This window comes from Pongo pygmaeus, chromosome 1 (genome assembly GCF_028885625.2).
Source record: "Pongo pygmaeus isolate AG05252 chromosome 1, NHGRI_mPonPyg2-v2.0_pri, whole genome shotgun sequence".
Taxonomy (NCBI): Eukaryota; Metazoa; Chordata; class Mammalia; order Primates; family Hominidae; genus Pongo; species Pongo pygmaeus.
Window position 1 is genome coordinate 154,555,334 of NC_072373.2, and position 19,257 is coordinate 154,574,590.

Sequence of the window (19,257 nt, forward strand, 5' to 3'; positions counted from 1 at the left end):
ATATTTATACACAGTAAACATTTGAAGACCTAGAAGAGTAGTTTTTAATTAAATAAGAGGCAGCTGTTTGGAAGAGAAAAACTTTGAGTCAGTCTTATTTCTGATCATACCTCTGAGAATGGGTCTATTTTGCTTATTAAAATAAACATGTTCTCTTTTTTTATTTCTGGTGCACATCTTCATTGCGAGAGGAATTGGTCATTTCACATGTTTCTAGATTATTCAATATATTACATTGTATGAAGCTATATTTAGAAAGGCTGAAGAAATAACTTGTGATGATTTCGTCACTAATATCTCAGGAGCTGGAAGAAATTTTTGAGATGATATTGTACATATCAGAAAACAGAAGAGCAGAGAGATTGAGTGACTTGTCCAAATTCTCAGAGCTACGAAGTTACAGGGCCAGAATTCACAATTGGAGTTTTTGACTTCACTGTTCTTTCTGCCGCACCACACTAGTACTGGGGCAACTTCTGGATGGAGATATTGAATTAACTGACTGAATGTTTAGACAATCAGATTGGGCTGGGAACTGTACTAACCTAGGAGGAGGAAAGGAGAAGTGTTAAGAAGGTTACTGCGAATTAGGAAGTGCGTTTCGGTGGCAATCTCAGCTGCAGCATATAAAAAAAATTCGATATTGTAGCCTCTTCCCACAGTGGCACACCCTGGTAACCTCTCCCTACCCTACCCTTTAAGCCTTTCTTTTTAAGGTCCGCTACTCCTTTACATTCTTAAACTTTCGCCTGCCCTTGCAGTTCTGGGACGCCGGCAGGACTTCTTTTCATCCCTTATCAGCACGCGAGGGGAGGACAGCTCCTCCAGGAAAGTGAGAACTTTCCAAAGCAAACCCCCAATCAGAGCGAGAAAGAACGTGGCCACTGGAACCAAGTTTCTGCTGGAGGCCAATAAATCACACCTCCGGCTTCCAATTCCTCCAACACCTGAGAGCGTGAACTTTCTTTCTTTCCCACAGCCCCAAGGGAACTATCCTGGGCCCTCACTATTAAGAGCTTCAGGGCCAGAACAAAGCCATTCTTGCAGGTGTCTGCCCGTGGGCTGCCTCTGGAATTCCATTTCTCTCCCCTCCATCAGCCTCCTGTTTCCCTCTCCCCTCTTTCCTTCTCGGTTCGCGAGGGGCAGAGGCAACCGCGCGCTTCGGGGCTCATCGCCCGCGTGGAATTCGGGCTCACTATCCTCGAGGAGGATGTGGAGGAGGACGGCTCAGCGGCCGGGTAGCGAGGGACAGTGCCGTCCTCCCGCAGGTGGCCGGAGTTCTGGTTGGCCTGTGAAGACGGATGTCTTTCTCGGGCCCAGCGCGTCCTGGCCTTTTGAGAGGGGGCTTCGAAGGCCCAGAGGAAGGCAGGCCGGACGCAGACTCCATCAGACTCTGCCTGGCTTTCCCCTTCCTGGCCCCAGATGGCCGCGGTCTCTCCGCGCCCCCCAGCAGCTCCCCGCCGCCGCCACCGTCGTCTTTCCAGTAGAGGCTGCTGGATGACGGCGCCGTAGCCGGTTGGATGGGGGCTGGCGGCTCAGACGGGACACCGGGGGTGGGCGCGTGGGGGAGGGAGGGTGTGGGGAAGGGGGAGGTCAGCGCTGGGCGGGCGCTCAGGGGACCCAGCGCTGCCCCCTCCAGCAGCAGGAGCTGCACAGCAGCCGCCGCCGACGCAGCAGCCACAGCGTCCACAGCAGCGCGAGCGGGGGGCCAGCGGTGCGGCCGAGAGCAGAGGGGCGGCGGCGCCCGCCCCAGCCGTGCCGAGCGGAGCTGAGCGCGCAGCCCGGCCGCCGCTGCTGCCTCGCAGATGCCATCACAGCAACAAAGAGCTCGCTGAGCTGAGAGCCGCGGCGAGGGCTCGCCTGGGAGCTGCGCGGCAGCCGGAGGAAGCGCGTGGGGGGTCCGGGGGAGGGAAGGGGGCAGAAGATGGCCAAGAAGAGAAAGCCCCCCAGCATCAAGGGTGAGTCCCGCTCCCTCCTCCCCTCGCCGCCTCCCCTCCCTCACCCGCCCCCTGCCCCTTGGGCCGGCCTGTTTACATCCAGGCGCGGCCAAGTGGAAGGCTCCTGCCGGGGAAGAGTTTGCCGTGTCCGGGGGAGGGGGAGGGGGGATCCGCGGCGCCGCTGCACCTACCCTGGCCTCCGGGGACACTCTGACAGGAGTTTGTGCCCCTTTTGCAACCTGGGGAAACCTGGAGACTCCTCTCTCACCCCACCCCTTTGCTACTCCGCGAGCTTGGGTATCTATCTGTTGCACCTCCTCGCCTCTGGGCAGTGGGGAGAGAAGCGACTGGGCTCCTAGCGTCTTGTCCTTTCTGGAATCTCTCTCTCTCTCTCTCTCTGTCTCTCCCCTGTGTGTGTGTGTGTGTGTGTGTGAGAGAGAGAGAGAGAGAGAGAGTTTTTCATGGTCTCTTCTATTCTTTTCTTCCAGTCCTCCCTCCCTCCGCCCCTTCGTCCCTAGGGTGACAAGTTCTGCATCCATTTCCCCAACCTCCATCCTCAGGAGGAGATTGGAGCTGGCTGCCTCTCCTTTTCCCCGCAGTCAAGGGGACTTGCTACCGGCAGAGTCCCTGCAGGCTACTTCCTGCTCCCCAACCTGTCGAGGAGGGCAGTGGCTCCGGCTAAGCAGTCTCCCTGTTGCTCCTTTGGAACCGGGGCTTCCAAAGTTGGAAAGTTCGCGGGGAGAAGCGATGGCGGGGAGGACAAGGAAGAGCTTGTTGCTGGGGTGACGAGGCATTGCGGCGTGGTCCGGGGCGCGACTCGGGAGGGAGCCTCCTGGGCTGCGTCTTGCCCAGGGGTCGCAGAGCCGGCGCGCGGGGAGCAGGTGCAAGCCGCCCGCGCCCGCAGCGCGGACTCGCAGAGGTCGCAGCTTGCCGGCTCCCTAGCTCTCGCTGGGGGACACGCAGAGCCCGAGAGGTTGTCTGCAGCACTGCAGAGAGGTGGAAGTGGGCTCGACACCATGCACGGTGAGGAAGGCTGTGCGCGGGGGAACTGGACCTGAGGATGGTGGCGAGGAAGGGGCGTCGTTCGAAGTTGGATTTCAACACAATGGTCCCAATGACCTGGGAGGCAGCGACTTACTGAGCCTTTGGGGTTATATAAAAAAGGACAGGAACTCAGATGAGAACTGAGGGGTGAAGGGTATTACTGAATACATTGGCTTGGACTACAGCAGCGCTCTAGGCTTTGGCGTGCTTTTTGCTTTTCCTCCCAAGTCTGGCTTGTGGGAGCTTAGCTCCGCTCTAGAGGTCACTAGGGGGACACAACTTTATCTTGGCGCGTCAGCTTGCTTTTTAATTGCTCCGGAGTACTCAAAGCACTTATTGGAAAGCGTTTAAAATCATGATCTTTAATTATTAAGAAGACATTACTATGAAAACACCTGGGATTTTTTGTTGTTAAAAATTATAACCTATGTATGACAATTTTATTGCAATGCCTTTTCTTAAAACATTATAGCTCCTGTAAAATTAGAGGGGCTTTAAACCTCTGATTCCCCCCCCCCCAATAAATTAGCGCATGGGTATAGAGATACACGAGTAAAGAAAGAAGAGAGAATATATTCACCTACAAACAGTTTCCTCTCTTTATCATAATATCAAAGAATTAGTCTAACCCCAGATTGACAAGGCGTATGAGCTACACTTTTGGTTCGCTCCTTTTTTATGGAGCCATATGGCACGATGAGTGAAACAGAAGGATTGGTTTTCAGCACTGCTGATGTGGCTATCCATTGGCAGAAATACATTTCATTCCCACCCCAAACCTTGCAGATTGTAAATGGTCCATGAAGAGTGGAAAAAATTTTACAGTTTTACAGTACATGGTAGCCAGAGGAAATCTTACCCTTGAAATTAATAATCTTGGCGGAAGCACAAAAAGATAGAGGAGATTAGGTTGATGAAATGGGCTGATATAAGAGATTTGATGAAAAAGACACCTCCCCTTTATTCTTCCCTCCCCTCAAAACACCAAAAAGTTTTTGTTTTGTAGGTCAGTATGGAATTGTTTGTATTTTCTTGAATAAGTTTAATTTGATAGTGAAATAATTGAAGAATAGCAGTTAATGTTAAGTGTTAACAGTTTCTCTGGAAGGATTAATAATCAAGCTTTCCTAGGACATGTGGTCTCAATACGTTTTATGTAGTACTTTAAAAATAAGGTTTTCTCATGCTACATGTTTTTCTTAAAGGAAAAGTTATGTTATTTAGCTCCTATCGACTTGTGTTGAGTTGTTCTTGTTTTTCAAACAAGTTCATTTAGTATTTCACAGAAAGAAGGACACCTTTAAAAACAAATCCTTGGAGTTTCACTTTAGCGAAGCAGGATGAATTGTGATATTTGATAGATGACAGAAGCAAACCCAGAAAGTTGTAATCTATTGACTTGCCTCAATTTTGCCTTTTAAGAGGAGAGCTCTACAAAAGCATCTGACTGCAGGCTTGCTGAACTGCTTTCAGATGTCTGCTTCTAAGCTACAACCAACTAAACTGGGACTGCCTGGTAGGAAAAATTTCTAGGTTTTATTGGCAGGGGCAGGCTACTGGGGTGAACTTTGCTGGATGAAACACTGTAGGTTTAGCAATATTCCATGCTGTGTTGGTTATTCTCTTACAAGAGCTGCTTCTCTGCTTAGCTACACTGCATGCAGGGAGAGATCATTCGTCGGATCTTGTGACAGGCAAGTTGCTCATTGGCTTCTGAAGTCCTAGCAAGAGAGACTATCCATAAGCCTAGAAATTGGCCAAAGAGAAATGCAGTTTCTTAACATTGATAGAAGAATAACATCTGTTGGCAGGATTTCTCAAGGGACATTAGCATTCCTTTGTGACATCTCATCAAAAGGACAGTCTTTCAGAAAGGCAAATGGAATCTTTTACAATCCAATATTGATAATGTTTTTAATGAAAAAATGCTATAGTTCATAATCAATAAAAATCTTATAAATGCAAGCTGGTTACATTGGTTATAATCATATTACCACCCCCACCCCTGCCTTTTCCAATATTAGTACAACAAAGACTTCTTACTCAATTATTTAAGTGTAAAACTTATGTTTAGGTTAATCCATTTATTCATTTAGCACATATTTATTGAGCACTGAATATGTACCAGATTCTGTGCAAAACACTAGGGATACAGTAATGAACATGATAGACAATGAAGTAAAAGGAGGCATGGAAGAGGCAGGTGACAAATATATGAACCAGAAAATTTCACATAGTGATTAATACCAGGAGAAATAAAACAAAGTGATGTGCGAGCAAATGATTTTGAGGTTACTTTAGATTGTCTGGAAAGGTGGCATTTGTGTCGGGAAACAAGTGATGAAGAGTAATTTGCATGCCAAGAACTGGAACATAACACTTCAGGCCTTAAGGTAGAAATGAGGTGGTAGCTTGGCACATTCACATACAAAAGGAAGAGGTGTAATGTGTAAGGAAGAGACGGGTAGGGAGAAGCCAGGCCTTTTTGGTCATAAAAAGGAGTATAGAGTTTAAGTGCAATGAGAAGCCATTGGATATTCACTTGCTATTTGGGGATACGTTCCTCTCCTGGAAGATTATTTCAGGGAGAGGAGCGTTCCTACATCAACTCCCTAGGCCAACTAAGGTGACCTAATAGACTTCACTTTTCTAAAAGGTCCAGTTATACTCACGTTATTTTCTCTTGCTATTCACCAGAATACCTATGCAATTTCAGGCTGAGATATTGATAGCATCTCTAGGAATCCCTGCTTAGAAAACAATTCTAGAGAGAATGAGGATTAATTTAACATTTAGTACAAGATGATAAGATTAGTCACTTCCCTGGCAAGCCTTTCAATGCAAGTAAGTCTTAGGAAAAACATATTGTAATGATAGAGGGGGATTCTGAGGGGTCCAGAACATGACTGTGCAGTAGGCAGAATGTGGAAGGCACCATGAGGGGCTCCTAGGTAACAGAAAGGGGTCCACAGAAGGAGAAGAGTGATGTTTGGAAGGGGACATGAGAAAGCCTCTAAAACAACATCAGCCAATTCATGATTTTGCCAAGCGGAAGCCTGATGTGAACATGTTCCAAGAGAAACATTCTCATTCAAACACAGAAAAAGTTTAAACCAGGGTACCTTTATGCTTTTGACTGATCTTTTTATAATGAAGCGTTTGTAACAATAAAAGCATACAGATGTTTACAAAGTCTCTTTGATTTTACTTAACCATTATCAGGTTGTTCTGATGGATTACAGAACTCACAAATGAAAAGAGCATGAACATATTAATGATAACTGCTGTTTGTTGGAGGTAGTTGCTTGATAGCTAGTTAAGGAAATTATGCTCTTGGGTCTCATTTTACTGTAGAGATGTTGGTAAGAGGGATATGGGGTATATTGGATGATTTTCTTTCCCCTAAACATTTGTGACAAGAAGGTGCTATGATATTCAGGAAAGACACAAATAATAATAGATTATTTTAAAGATAACCATGGCCTACTTCCACCTCCAAACTTCCTACTTCTTTGCCAAGGATTAACAATGAAAAAATATACTATAGCTCCAGGACTTTGTTCAGTCTCCTCCCCCTCTTTATACTCCAAGTGACTCCTTTGAGGCTAGCAAGGCTGGTAGGACCTCAGGGATTACCTAAGAATCGGGTATGGCCCTTAGTGATACTGGAACACAATGTGTTTATGACATCAGCTTTTTTTTTCACAGTAGTGAATCATAGCATGTTAGAGTTAGAAGGTTCAGTGTTGATGGAGTTATTGAAGAAATGATAGAGTAAGAGGTGAGTGATACTGCTAAATGCAAGAAGTCTATGTCGGTAGGAAAATTGGTCAAGTTTGTTATTCATAAGTACATATTCTATACAACTAAAGAATACACACACACACACACACACGTACATATATATATAGTGAAGTCTGAATATAAATTAGGAACTGAGCTCTTTCTCTCTCTCCGTGTGTGTGTGTGTGTTTGTGTGTGTGTGTATATATATACACATATACACGTATACATATATACTCATAGATATCCTGGGGAATTATTTAAAGAGAGTAGTATTTCTACATCAGCTCCCTAGGCCAAGTAAGGTGACCCAATGGACTTCACTTTTCTAAAAAGTCCAGTTACACTTATGTATCTTCTCTTGCTATTCACCAAAATATCAACAATATTTTGGGCTGAGATGTTGATAACATCTCGAGGAATCCTTACCTACTGGTATTCACACCTGTTCACACTCCCCTTCCAAAATGAATCACAGCTGACCATGTGATCAGTACTGTACAGCAGAAAACTACATCATAAAGACATACACTATGGCTTCTGCCTTGTTCTTTTATATTCTTTGCTTTCTTATGTTTCTCATTTTGGGGAAACCAGATGCCATGTTGTAAAAATACTCAAGAATCCCTTGGATTGTTTTTTGAAGCAGAGATTCATACAGATATTATTAACATTTCAGCCCAAAATATTGTCGGTATTTTGATGAATAGTAAGAGAAGATACATAAGTATAACTGGACTTTTTAGAAAAGTGAAGTCCATTGGGTCGTCTTACTTGGTCTAGGGAGCTGATGTAGAAATATTGCTCTCTCTAAATAATTCTCCAGGATATCTATGTGTATATAGGTATATGTACGTATATGTATATACCTATCGAGAGAGAAGAAGAGCTCAGTTCCTAATTTATATTCAGACTTCACTGTGTGTGTGTGTGTGTGTGTGTGTGTGTGTGTGTGTGTATTTCTTGACTTGCATAGAAGTCTTGAGTCTTAGCTCTGTGTGGGAAGAACTGAGGCCTCCTGCTAACAGCAACAACTTGCTAGTTATGTGAGTGATCTATCTTGGGAACAGACCCTGCAACCAAGTCAAGCCTTCAGATGACTGTAGCTTCAGCCAACATCTGACTGAATTTCATGATTAGCTCTGACCCAGAGCTATCCAATCAAGCTGCTTCTGGATTCCTGAATCACAGAAACCATAAGAGATAATAAATGCTTACCCTTAAACCACTAAAATTTGGGGGTAATAGGTTACATAACATTAGATAATGAATATACCTGTGGTTCATTATTTTTGCACCTCTATCATGAAATGTAATATTTGTTACTAGTTCCAACACTGATCTTGAATCTTAGCCCTCTTTCCTAATTTAGTGAATTGGGCTGAAACCCTGAAGTTCTCTTTTCTTGTTTCCTTTGAGTTTCTTGTAGCAGCTTGCTTTCTCCTCTGCTTTTTTGAGTACTCATTCCTGGCTCCTCTAGTTCATTTAGTTTAGAAGATACTTTCCAAATTGAAGCACTACCAAACCAAAAATCAGAGTGATAAAGAGAATACAAAAGCCCTAAAATCTCCCAACAGCACAAGATTTCACAGCCCTCCAAACTAAGAAGACAGAAAGTTTCTTAAAATCTACAATCTTTTATTCTCACCATCAAAAATAAGAATGTGAGGTAATGAATATGTTAAATAGCTTGATTTAGCCATTCCACAATATGTATATATATCAAAACATCAGGTTTCACACCATAAATATATAAATTTTTACTTGTCAATTAAAAAAGAAAAAACCCAAAGAAATGAAACCCTAAAATATTCAAATAAAAACCTTTCCAGCTGTATTTATCTATTCCTCCCTACCAAAGAATCCCTTCCTCCTCCCAGCCCAGTTAGTCCTTTGATGTATAAATAGGAGACTGAGAAAGAGGATTTAAAAAAGGAAGGTTGCCATCTCTTCTACTTGAGAGTAGGATATTAATCTATTTTATTCATTCATGTAGTTCTCTATTCATTCAATAAGTGTTAATCAATCGCTTACTATGTACTGGGCACTCTTCTAAGCATGCTTGGGATAAATCAGGGAACAAAATGAATTCTTCATGAGGTTTACACTATACATAGGGAAGACAAACAATGAATAATAAGCATAAATACATTGTTGATATTAAAAATTGAAAAGTGCCATGACAGAAAGAAAAAAAAATGAGCATAGTAAGGGGGATTTGGATTGCTAATCATGGGATGATGGTGGGCCAGCTGCAAGTGTTAATAGGGTGGTTAGGGTAGGACCAATTGAGGAGGTAATATTGAAGGAGGTGAAGCAGTGGAAGGGGAGGAGACTTCCAGAAGGAAGGAAAAGCCAGGGCAAAGACCCTGCAGTGAAAATATAGCTGGTATGTTTGACTAACAGAAAGAAGACCAGGTGGAGTTATAAGGAGTATAGAAATAGAAAAGGAAGTCAGAAAGATGAGGGAAGACTAAATTATATTAAACTTTTTAGAAAATTTTAAGGACTTTGGTTTTTACTCTGGGGAAATGTGGCACCAGTTCAGATTTTGAACAGAGGAAAAATATGATCTGACTTACATTTTAAAATAATTGCTATAGCGACTGTGTTGAGAATATCGAGCCAATATGTAGGGGTAATGAGAAACTAGAAGACTAGTAAGGAATCTTTTGCAATAACTCAGTAAAAATTTTCTTCTTTTGGTGGCTGAATCATACTCCATTGTGTACACACACAACACACACACACACACACCCCTCACATTTTGTTTATCCGTTCATCTGTGGATAGACACTTAGGTTGATTCCATATCTTTTTCTCTGGAAAAATATCTTTTCAGTTCCTTTGCCTATTTTTAAGTTGGGTTATTTGTTTGTTTGTTTTTTTTTTTTGCTATTGACTTACAACAACGTGGATAAACCTGGAGGACTTTATACTAAGTGAAATCAACCAGGCACAAAAAGAAAAATACTGTATGATCTCACTTATATGTGGAATCTAAAAATATTGAACTCATAGAAGCAGTGAGTAGAATGGTGGTTGCCAAAGGCTGGGGGAGTGGGAGAAGTGAGGAGATTACTAGTCAAACGGTACAAACTTAGAGTTATAAGACAAGTTCTGGGGACATAATATACAGCATAGATAGTGATGGATATTGTATTAGTTTGTTTTCATGCTGCTAATGAAGACATACCCAAGATTGGGTAACTTATAAAGGAAAGAGGTTTAATTGACTCACAGTTCCACATGGCTGATGAGGCCTCACCATCATGGCAGAAGGTGAATGAGGAACAAAGTCACATCTTACATGGCAGCATGCAAGATAGCATGTACAGGGGAACTCCCCTTTATAAAACCATCAGATCTCATGAGACTTACTCACTATCATGAGAACAGCATGGGAAAGACCCACCCCCATGATTCAATTACCTCCCACTGGGTCCCTCCCATGACATGTGGGAATTATGGGAGTTACAATTCAAGATGAGATTTGGGTGGGGACACAGCCCAAACTATGTCAGATGTGTTATTTAATTTGGTTGTAATAATTATTTATTATACAACGTGTACATATACCAAATCATCATGTTGTACACTTTGAATACATACAGTCTTTATTTGTCAATTAATATTTTAAAATAAAAAGTTGCTTATAAAAAATAATTCAGTTGAGAGATGATAGTGGCATCTATCAGGGTAGAAGCAGTGGTGAACGTGAGAAATGGAAGGATACTGAATATATTTTTAAGGTAGAACTTATATAATTTAAAAAACTAACAGGATGCTTCATGTGACAGAAAGAAAGGAGTGATGGATTAATGCACAGTTTTTGACCTAAACAACTAAGAGAGGGTGGAATTGGCATCAACTAATATTGGAAGATTGTAGAAGGGGCAAGTTTATGGGGAAGGATCAGAAGTTTAGTTTTGGACACATTTGGGTTTGAAATATTTATTTGATATACAAGTGAAGATGACAGGAAGCTGGATATGTGAGTCTGGAGTCTCGGAGAGAGGCTTGGGCTGATCATATGAATTTGGAATTCATCAGAACATTGGTGGTATTTAAGATCACAGACTGGGTGACTCACTGGGAATTGAGTATAGATTGAGAGAAATGATCGGAGCCCAGGGCTGCTCCATTATTAAGAGATAAGTGAGAAGGGGAGGAGTCAGTAAAGGAGATTGAGAAAGAGCAACTGGTGACTAAGAAGTGGGTGTGGGGTCCTGGAACCAAGGAAGAAAGTTTATCAAGGAGGAGAATAATAATCAACAGTGCCAAATGCTGCCCATAGGTCAGGTAAGATCAGGGTTGAGAAATGGCCATTGTATTTATTAATATGAAAGTCATTGAGGACCTTGACAAAGACAGTCCAGGTAAAGTGGTGGCAATGATGCTTTGAATGAAGTGGGTTAAGAGAGAATGAAGAGGAGGAAAATTAAAGACAGCACAGTCAACTGTTTTGAAGGGTTTTGCTTTAAAGGGAGCAAAGAAATGATGATATGGCTGGGGATGGGAGTTGTGGAGTTGAAAAAATATTTGCTTTTTTAAGATGGAAGAATAATAGTGGGTTTTATTCCTTGTTGTTTGTTACTATCTGTGTATTGAGGTGGGTTTTAACCTCTCTTTTACTATTTTAAATTTTGGGTGCTTTTTATGAGTTTCCTATGGAGGTAAGATGAATTAATGTAGAATGGTCTTATGTTGCCTAGTTCTAAGGATGTTTCTCTTTTATCTTCTTTTATGTCTTTAAATGTATTATCTTTAAGAAATATTAAATGGAGTATTAAGAGAGGTATAGAAATGGATTTTCTGACAAAATAATAAAATATGCCATAGTAGGAAAAAGTTTCCAGAAGACAAGGGTTTGCCAGTCATCTTGTTGCTGACTGTGGCAGTCCATTCCCTCACCTGAAAGGATCTTAAAGAACTAAAGAAAAATTTAAAAAAAAATGTTTGTGCAGGGACTAGCCTAATGCTTCTCAACCAGGGGCAATTTTACAATGTCTGGAGATATTTTGATTGTCATGACTGGAGTGGTGCTAGTGGCATCCAGTGGGTAGAGACCAGGGATGCTACTAACATTCTATAATGTACCCCCTCACAACAAAAGATTACCTAGTGCAAATCGTCAATGTTGCCAAGGCTGGGAAGCTATGGGCTAGCCCTATCGTCTTTCCTTTCTTCCAGAGAGAAGCTAGGAAGCTGCTTCTGAAAAAGGGATCCAGAAGCAGGAGCTTTCCTTATCCCATTGTTCTGTGTTTAGATGAGACACAGCTTTTAAATAAATGATTAGGGTTCAAAATAAAGACATTTCTTTTTTTGCCTTTGCTTTCTCTTTACCCCCTTCTGTGGATTCCCATAGTAAAATCAAATTTTATAACTTTTGGTAGTTTCCCATTAGGGCCCACGACAGAGGAACATTAAAGTCATGGTGAAAAATTCCTCATTCAGTTGAGAAACCACAATTTCACATTGCTGATTTCTATTCTGCATCTGTCTGACAACTGAAGGAAAGGATGAAGAATAGGGTGATTTGTTAAGCTCTGACTCTACAAATCACTATAGCTTTTTAATGTGAAAGGAGGGGTGGCCTCTCAGGCATCTTTTTTTGTAGCTTTTTTGGGCCATTAGGATTTTGGATGATAGCTGCATTGTTTATATTTTTTTACTTTATTTTTTCTCCACCTTCTCATTCGTAATAACTCTACCTTCAAGATGTGCTTTATCTTTTAAGAAAGGCTCTGAAGAAACTCAGAACTGGTCCTAAGTGCTTGTTGAAAGAAAATTTTCTTGTAGAATCAAAAATTTAAAATCCAGTTTTAAAAGAAGCAATTTTAAATTCATACTTTTTAAAAACTTAAAAGGCAGGTTTTTTAATGTACATTTTCTAGTTCTTTGGATTGTCTTTCAGTGTTCAAAGTCAAAGACAAAAATCAGGCTTTCAAATTGACATTTTAGGAAGCATTCCCCTTGAGAACTGGAACAAGACAAGGATGCCCACTCTTCCCACTCCTGGTGAACACAGTACCGGAAGTGCAAGCCAGAGCAATCAGGCAAGAGAAAGAAAGAAAAGGCATCCAAATAGGAAAAGAATAAGTCAAACTATCACTCCTAGAAATCCCTAAAGACTGCCAAAGACTTTTGGAACTGAAAAATGACTTCAGTAAAGTGTCAGGATACAAAATCAATGTACAAAAATCAGTACCATTTCTTTACACCAATAATGTTCAAGCTGAGAGCCAAATGAAGAACACAGCCTAATTTACAGTACACACACACACACACACACACGCCTTGGTTTCACCTCTAACCAAGGAAGTGAAAGGTCTCTACAAAGAAAACTACAAAACGCTGCTGAAATAAATCATAGATGACAGAAACAAATGGGAAAACATTCCATAATCATGGATTGGAAGAATAATAAAATGGCCAAACTCCCCAAAGCAATCTATAGATTCAATGCTATTTCTGTGAAGCTACCAATGGCATTTTTCACAGAATTGGAAAAAACTATTCTAAAATTCATATGGAAGTAATAAAGTAATAAAGAGCCCAAATAGGCAAAGTAATCCCAAGAAAAAAGAACAAAGCCAGAAGCATCACATTACCTGACTTCAAACTATAGTGTAAGGCTACAGTAAGCAAAACAGCATGGTACTGGTACAAAAACAGACACATAGACCAATGGAACAGAAGAAAGAACCCAGAAATAAAGCTGCACTCCTATAGCCAGCTGACTTTCAACAAAGTAAACCAAAATCAGCAATGGGGAAAGGACTCTCTACTCAATAAATGGTGCTGGGATAACTGGCTATCCATATGCAGAAGAATGAAACTGGACCCCTACCTTGTATGATATGGAAAAATTAACTCAAGATGGATTAAAGAATTAAATGTAAGACTTCAAACTATAAGAATCTTAGAAGAAAACATAGGAAACACCATTCTGGACATTGACTTTGGGAAAAATTTAGGCTAAATCCTCAAAAGCAATGGTAACAAAAACAAAAATTGCAAGTGAGACCTAATTAAACTGAGTAGCTTTTGCACAACAAAAGAAACTATCAACAGAGTAAACAGACAACCTACAGAATGGGAGAAAATATTCACAAACTATGCATCTGACAGAGGTCTAATATCTAGAATCTATAAGGAACTTAAACAATTGAACAAGTAAAACACCAATAACCCCATTAAAAATAGGCAAAAGAAAGACATGAATGGACATTTCTCAAAAGAAGACATACAATTAAAAAAAAAGAAGACATACAAGCGGCAAAAAAAAAAAAAAAAAACCATGAAAAAATGCTCCACGTCACTAATTACTGGAGAAAGGCAAATCAAAAATCACAATGAGATACCATTTCATATAAGTCAGAATAGCTATTATTAAAATTTAAAAATATTTGGGTGAGGCTGCAGAGAAATGGGAGTGCTTATAAGCATATATACACTGTTGGGAATGTAAATTAGTTCAGCCGCTGTGGAAAGCAGTTTGGAGGTCTCTCAGAGAGCTTAAAACAGAACTACCACTTGACCCAGCAATCCCACTACTGGGCATATATCCTCAAAAAACAAATAATTCTACCAGAAAGACACATGCACCCCCATGTTAATTGGAGCACTATTCATAATAGCAAAGACATGGAATCAACCTAGGTGCCCATCAACAGTGAATTGGATAAAAAAAAAAAAAAGATACAAATACACTATGGAATACTATATAGCCAAAAAAAGAACAAAATCATTTCCTTTGCAGCAACATGGATGCAGTTAGAAGCCATTATCCTAAATGAATTAATGCAGTATCAGAAAATCAGATACCACATGTTCTCACAAGTGGGAGCTAAACAATAGGTACTTATAGACATAAAGATGGCAACAATTGATACTGGGACTGCTAGAGTTGGGAGGGAGGTGGGGCGAAAGGGTTGAAAAATGAACTGTGGGGTACTATGCTTAGTACCTAGGTGACAGGATCAACTGTACTCCAGACCTTATCATTACACAATATAACCAGGTAACAATGTGTATATGTACCCCCTGAATCTAAAATAAATGTTGAAAAACTCTCAAACCCAAATTAAATATACATAAATAAATTTACATTTTATTAAAAATGTATTACTACTCTAGATTTGCCTTATAGGAAAGTCAAAACTTATTTTAAGCTTAGCCTATGATTATATATACTTGTATGTACAAGTTTAAAAATATCAAAAATCATAAAATTTAACAAAAAAGGTAAAAGCTACTTACTGGGCATTTATGCTTCACAAACTGGTATTAACAGCACCTTTTACTTTGAAATACTTTTTTTCAAAGTGAAAAACACATTTTTCTTATTTATCTCAGCCTCTTATTCACACTTTTGTTTGGCTGCACAAGAATGTCATCACATTCTTTACCCATGGCATTGACATTGATTCTGCTGATTTAACACCTTTGCTTTAGTGAAAGAGTATTGGTGACTAAAGGAGGACCATGATGCTCTTTAAAAAATGTTTAATCGTAAATAGATGTGTCCAGGGACATCTTAACTGTATGAGGTATGATAGGCTTGAAATTATAAAGAACAGCTTTGGAATACACCCCTCCACAATCCTTAACCACTCAGAAACTCTTAAGTTAATACGTATTATTTTTTGAACTTTATGAAAACTGCATTGAATAATTATCACACTTCCCACACACCAACTTGTATTTAATAATTTATGGAAACATTACTAAGACAAAAGAAGGACATAGCCTTCACTTGACTAATTCTAAGACCAAGGCTCCCTATGTTTTAACTTCTGTAAACTCTCACTGCCTGAATAAATACCTTAGGTATAATGAAGCGTAGGCAAATAATAGACTATAAATAAGTTGACAGAGGTCAAGAGAGGCATTTAACCTATTTAACCTATTTGGGAAAACAACCCATTTTCAAATTTTTAACCGCAGTAAATGGTGGAAAAGTATACTAATTAGAAATAATCATTTACTAAAGCAAATCTTTGAGGAAATCTAATGAGTAGTTTCTTTAGCCAATTGCTTGTATTAAAGGACTGGAATAACTTTTGAATATTCAGAATTTTCACAAGTTCAGACTTCCTTCAGTTGGCCCTATTGAATGAGTTTTTATGCTTCATCTTGTATTTCTGAAAATTGAGTTTTTGTTTGTATTGAGGCTGAGAATTTTGAGAACTGTCATTGTCAGACCAACATCTCAGGAATCATTAGGAAAACCACTTGGGGTGCGAAGGTGGTTAGATGATGTCCTCGAGTGATCTTTATGGAAGGGAAATTTGTGAGAGATTTTCTTTTTTTTTTTTTTCTTTTTCTTTTTTATTATTATTATTATTATTATTTTTATTATTATTATACTTTAGGCTCTATGGTACATGTGCGCAACGTGCAGGTAAGTTACATATGTATACATGTGCCATGCTGGTGCGCTGTACCCACCAACTCGTCATCTAGCATTAGGTATATCTCCCAATGCTATCCCTCCCCCCTCCCCCCACCCCACAACAGTCCCCGAAGTGTGATGTTCCCCTTCCTGTGTCCATGTGTTCTCATTGTTCAATTCTCACCTATGAGTGAGAATATGCGGTGTTTGGTTTTTTGTTCTTGCGATAGTTTACTGAGAATGATGATTTCCAATTTCATCCATGTCCCTACAAAGGACGTGAACTCATCATTTTTTATGGCTGCATAGTATTCCATGGTGTATATGTGCCACATTTTCTTAATCCAGTCTATCATTGTTGGACATTTGGGTTGGTTCCAAGTCTTTGCTATTGTGAATAATGCTGCAATAAACATACATGTGCATGTGTCTTTATAGCAGCATGATTTACAGTCCTTTGGGTATATACCCAGTAATGGGATTGCTGGGTCAAATGGAATTTCTAGTTCTAGATCCCTGAGGAATCGCCACACTGACTTCCACAAGGGTTGAACTAGTTTACAGTCCCACCAACAGTGTGAAAGTGTTCCTATTTCTCCACATCCTCTCCAGCACCTGTTGTTTCCTGACTTTTGAATGATTGCCATTCTAACTGGTGTGAGATGGTATCTCATTGTGGTTTTGATTTGCATTTCTCTGATGGCCAGTGATGGTGAGCATTTTTTCATGTGTTTTTTGGCTGCATAAACGTCTTCTTTTGAGAAGTGTCTGTTCATGTCCTTCGCCCACTTTTTGATGGGGTTGTTTGTTTTTTTCTTGTAAATTTGTTGGAGTTCATTGTAGATTCTGGATATTAGCCCTTTGTCAGATGAGTAGGTTGCGAAAATTTTCTCCCATTTTGTAGGTTGCCTGTTCACTCTGATGGTAGTTTCCTTTGCTGTGCAGAAGCTCTTGAGTTTAATTAGATCCCATTTGTCAATTTTGGCTTTTGTTGCCATGGCTTTTGGTGTTTTAGACATGAAGTCCTTGCCCATGCCTATGTCCTGAATGGTAATGCCTAGGTTTTCTTCTAGGGTTTTTATGGTTTCAGGTCTAACATTTAAGTCTTTAATCCATCTTGAATTGATTTTTGTATAAGATGTAAGGAAGGGATCCAGTTTCAGCTTTCTACATATGGCTAGCCAGTTTTCCCAGCACCATTTATTAAATAGGGAATCCTTTCCCCATTGCTTGTTTTTGTCAGGTTTGTCAAAGATCAGATAGTTGTAGATATGTGGCATTATTTCTGACGGCTCTGTTCTGTTCCATTGATCTATATCTCTGTTTTGGTACCAGTACCATGCTGTTTTGGTTACTGTAGCCTTGTAGTATAGTTTGAAGTCAGGTAGTGTGATGCCTCCAGCTTTGTTCTTTTGGCTTAGGATTGACTTGGCGATGCGGGCTCTTTTTTGGTTCCATATGAACTTTAAAGTAGTTTTTTCCAATTCTGTGAAGAAAGTCATTGGTAACTTGATGGGGATGGCATTGAATCTGTAAATTACCTTGGGAAGGATGGCCATTTTCATGATATTGATTCTTCCTACCCATGAGCATGGAATGTTCTTCCATTTGTTTGTATCCTCTTTTATTTCCTTGAGCAGTGGTTTGTAGTTCTCCTTGAAGAGGTCCTTCACATCCCTAGTAAGTTGGATTCCTAGGTATTTTATTCTCTTTGAAGCAATTGTGAATGGGAGTTCACTCATGATTTGGCTCTCTGTTTGTCTGTTATTGTATAAGAATGCTTGTGATTTTTGTACATTGATTTTGTATCCTGAGACTTTGCTGAAGTTGCTTATCAGCTTAAGGAGATTTTGGGCTGAGACAATGGGGTTTTCTAGATATACTATCATGTCATCTGCAAACAGGGACAATTTGACTTCCTCTTTTCCTAATTGAATACCCTTGATTTCCTTCTCTTGCCTAATTGCCCTGGCCAGAACTTCCAACACTATGTTGAATAGAAGTGGTGAGAGAGGGCATCCCTGTCTTGTGCCAGTTTTCAAAGGGAATGCTTCCAGTTTTTGCCCATTCAGTATGATATTGGCTGTGGGTTTGCCATAAATAGCTCTTATTATTTTGAGATACGTCCCATCAATACCTAATTTATTGAGAGTTTTTAGCATGAAGGGTTGTTGAATTTTGTCAAAGGCCTTTTCTGCATCTATTGAGATAATCATGTGGTTTTTGTCTTTGGTTCTGTTTATATGCTGGATTACATTTATTGATTTGCGTATATTGAACCAGCCTTGCATCCCAGGGATGAAGCCCACTTGATCATGGTGGATAAGCTATTTGATGTGCTGCTGGATTCTGTTTGCCAGTATTTTATTGAGGATTTTTGCATCAATGTTCATCAAGGATATTGGTCTAAAATTCTCTTTTGTTGTTGTGTCTCTGCCAGGCTTTGGTATCAGGATGATGGTGGCCTCATAAAATGAGTTAGGGAGGATTCCCTCTTTTTCTATTGATTGGAATAGTTTCAGAAGGAATGGTACCAGCTCCTCCTTGTACCTCTGGTAGAATTCGGCTGTGAACCCATCTGGTCCTGGACTCTTTTTGGTTGGTAAGCTATTGATTATTGCCACAATTTCAGCTCCTGTTATTGGTCTATTCAGAGATTCAACTTCTTCCTGGTTTAGTCTTGGGAGGGTGTATGTGTTGAGGAATTTATCCATTTCTTCTAGATTTTCTAGTTTATTTGCGTAGAGGTGTTTGTAATATTCTCTGATGGTAGTTTTTATTTCTGTGGGATCGGTGGTGATATCCCCTTTATCATTTTTTATTGCATCTATTTGATTCTTCTCTCTTTTTTTCTTTATTAATCTTGCTAGCGGTCTATCAATTTTGTTGATCCTTTCAAAAAACCAGCTCCTGGATTCATTGATTTTTTGAAGGGTTTTTTGTGTCTCTATTTCCTTCAGTTCTGCTCTGATTTTAGTTATTTCTTGCCTTCTGCTAGCTTTTGAATGTGTTTGCTCTTGCTTTTCTAGTTCTTTTAATTGTGATGTTAGGGTGTTAATTTTGGATCTTTCCTGCTTTCTCTTGTGGGCATTT

General features: G+C 40.2%; 1 protein-coding gene across 4 annotated transcripts in view; it reads left to right on the forward strand.

The window, feature by feature from the left end:
• Positions 1 to 1,646: 1,646 nt before the first annotated feature.
• The window catches only part of SLC44A5 (solute carrier family 44 member 5), a 437,474-nt gene continuing 419,863 nt past the window's right edge, over positions 1,647 to 19,257 (forward strand). For 2 of the 4 annotated variants that reach the window (XM_054438277.1, XM_054438266.2), the window contains exon 1: positions 6,688 to 6,762. Coding sequence is in view for 2 of the 4 variants with exons in the window: in XM_054438287.2 (XP_054294262.1) it covers positions 1,925 to 1,958 (34 nt within the window). In the remaining 2 variants the exon portion in view is untranslated. Of the gene's footprint in view, positions 1,959 to 6,687; positions 6,763 to 19,257 lie in introns of those variants that run through there. The other 2 variants (XM_054438287.2, XM_063654073.1) reach the window with 2 other exon arrangements.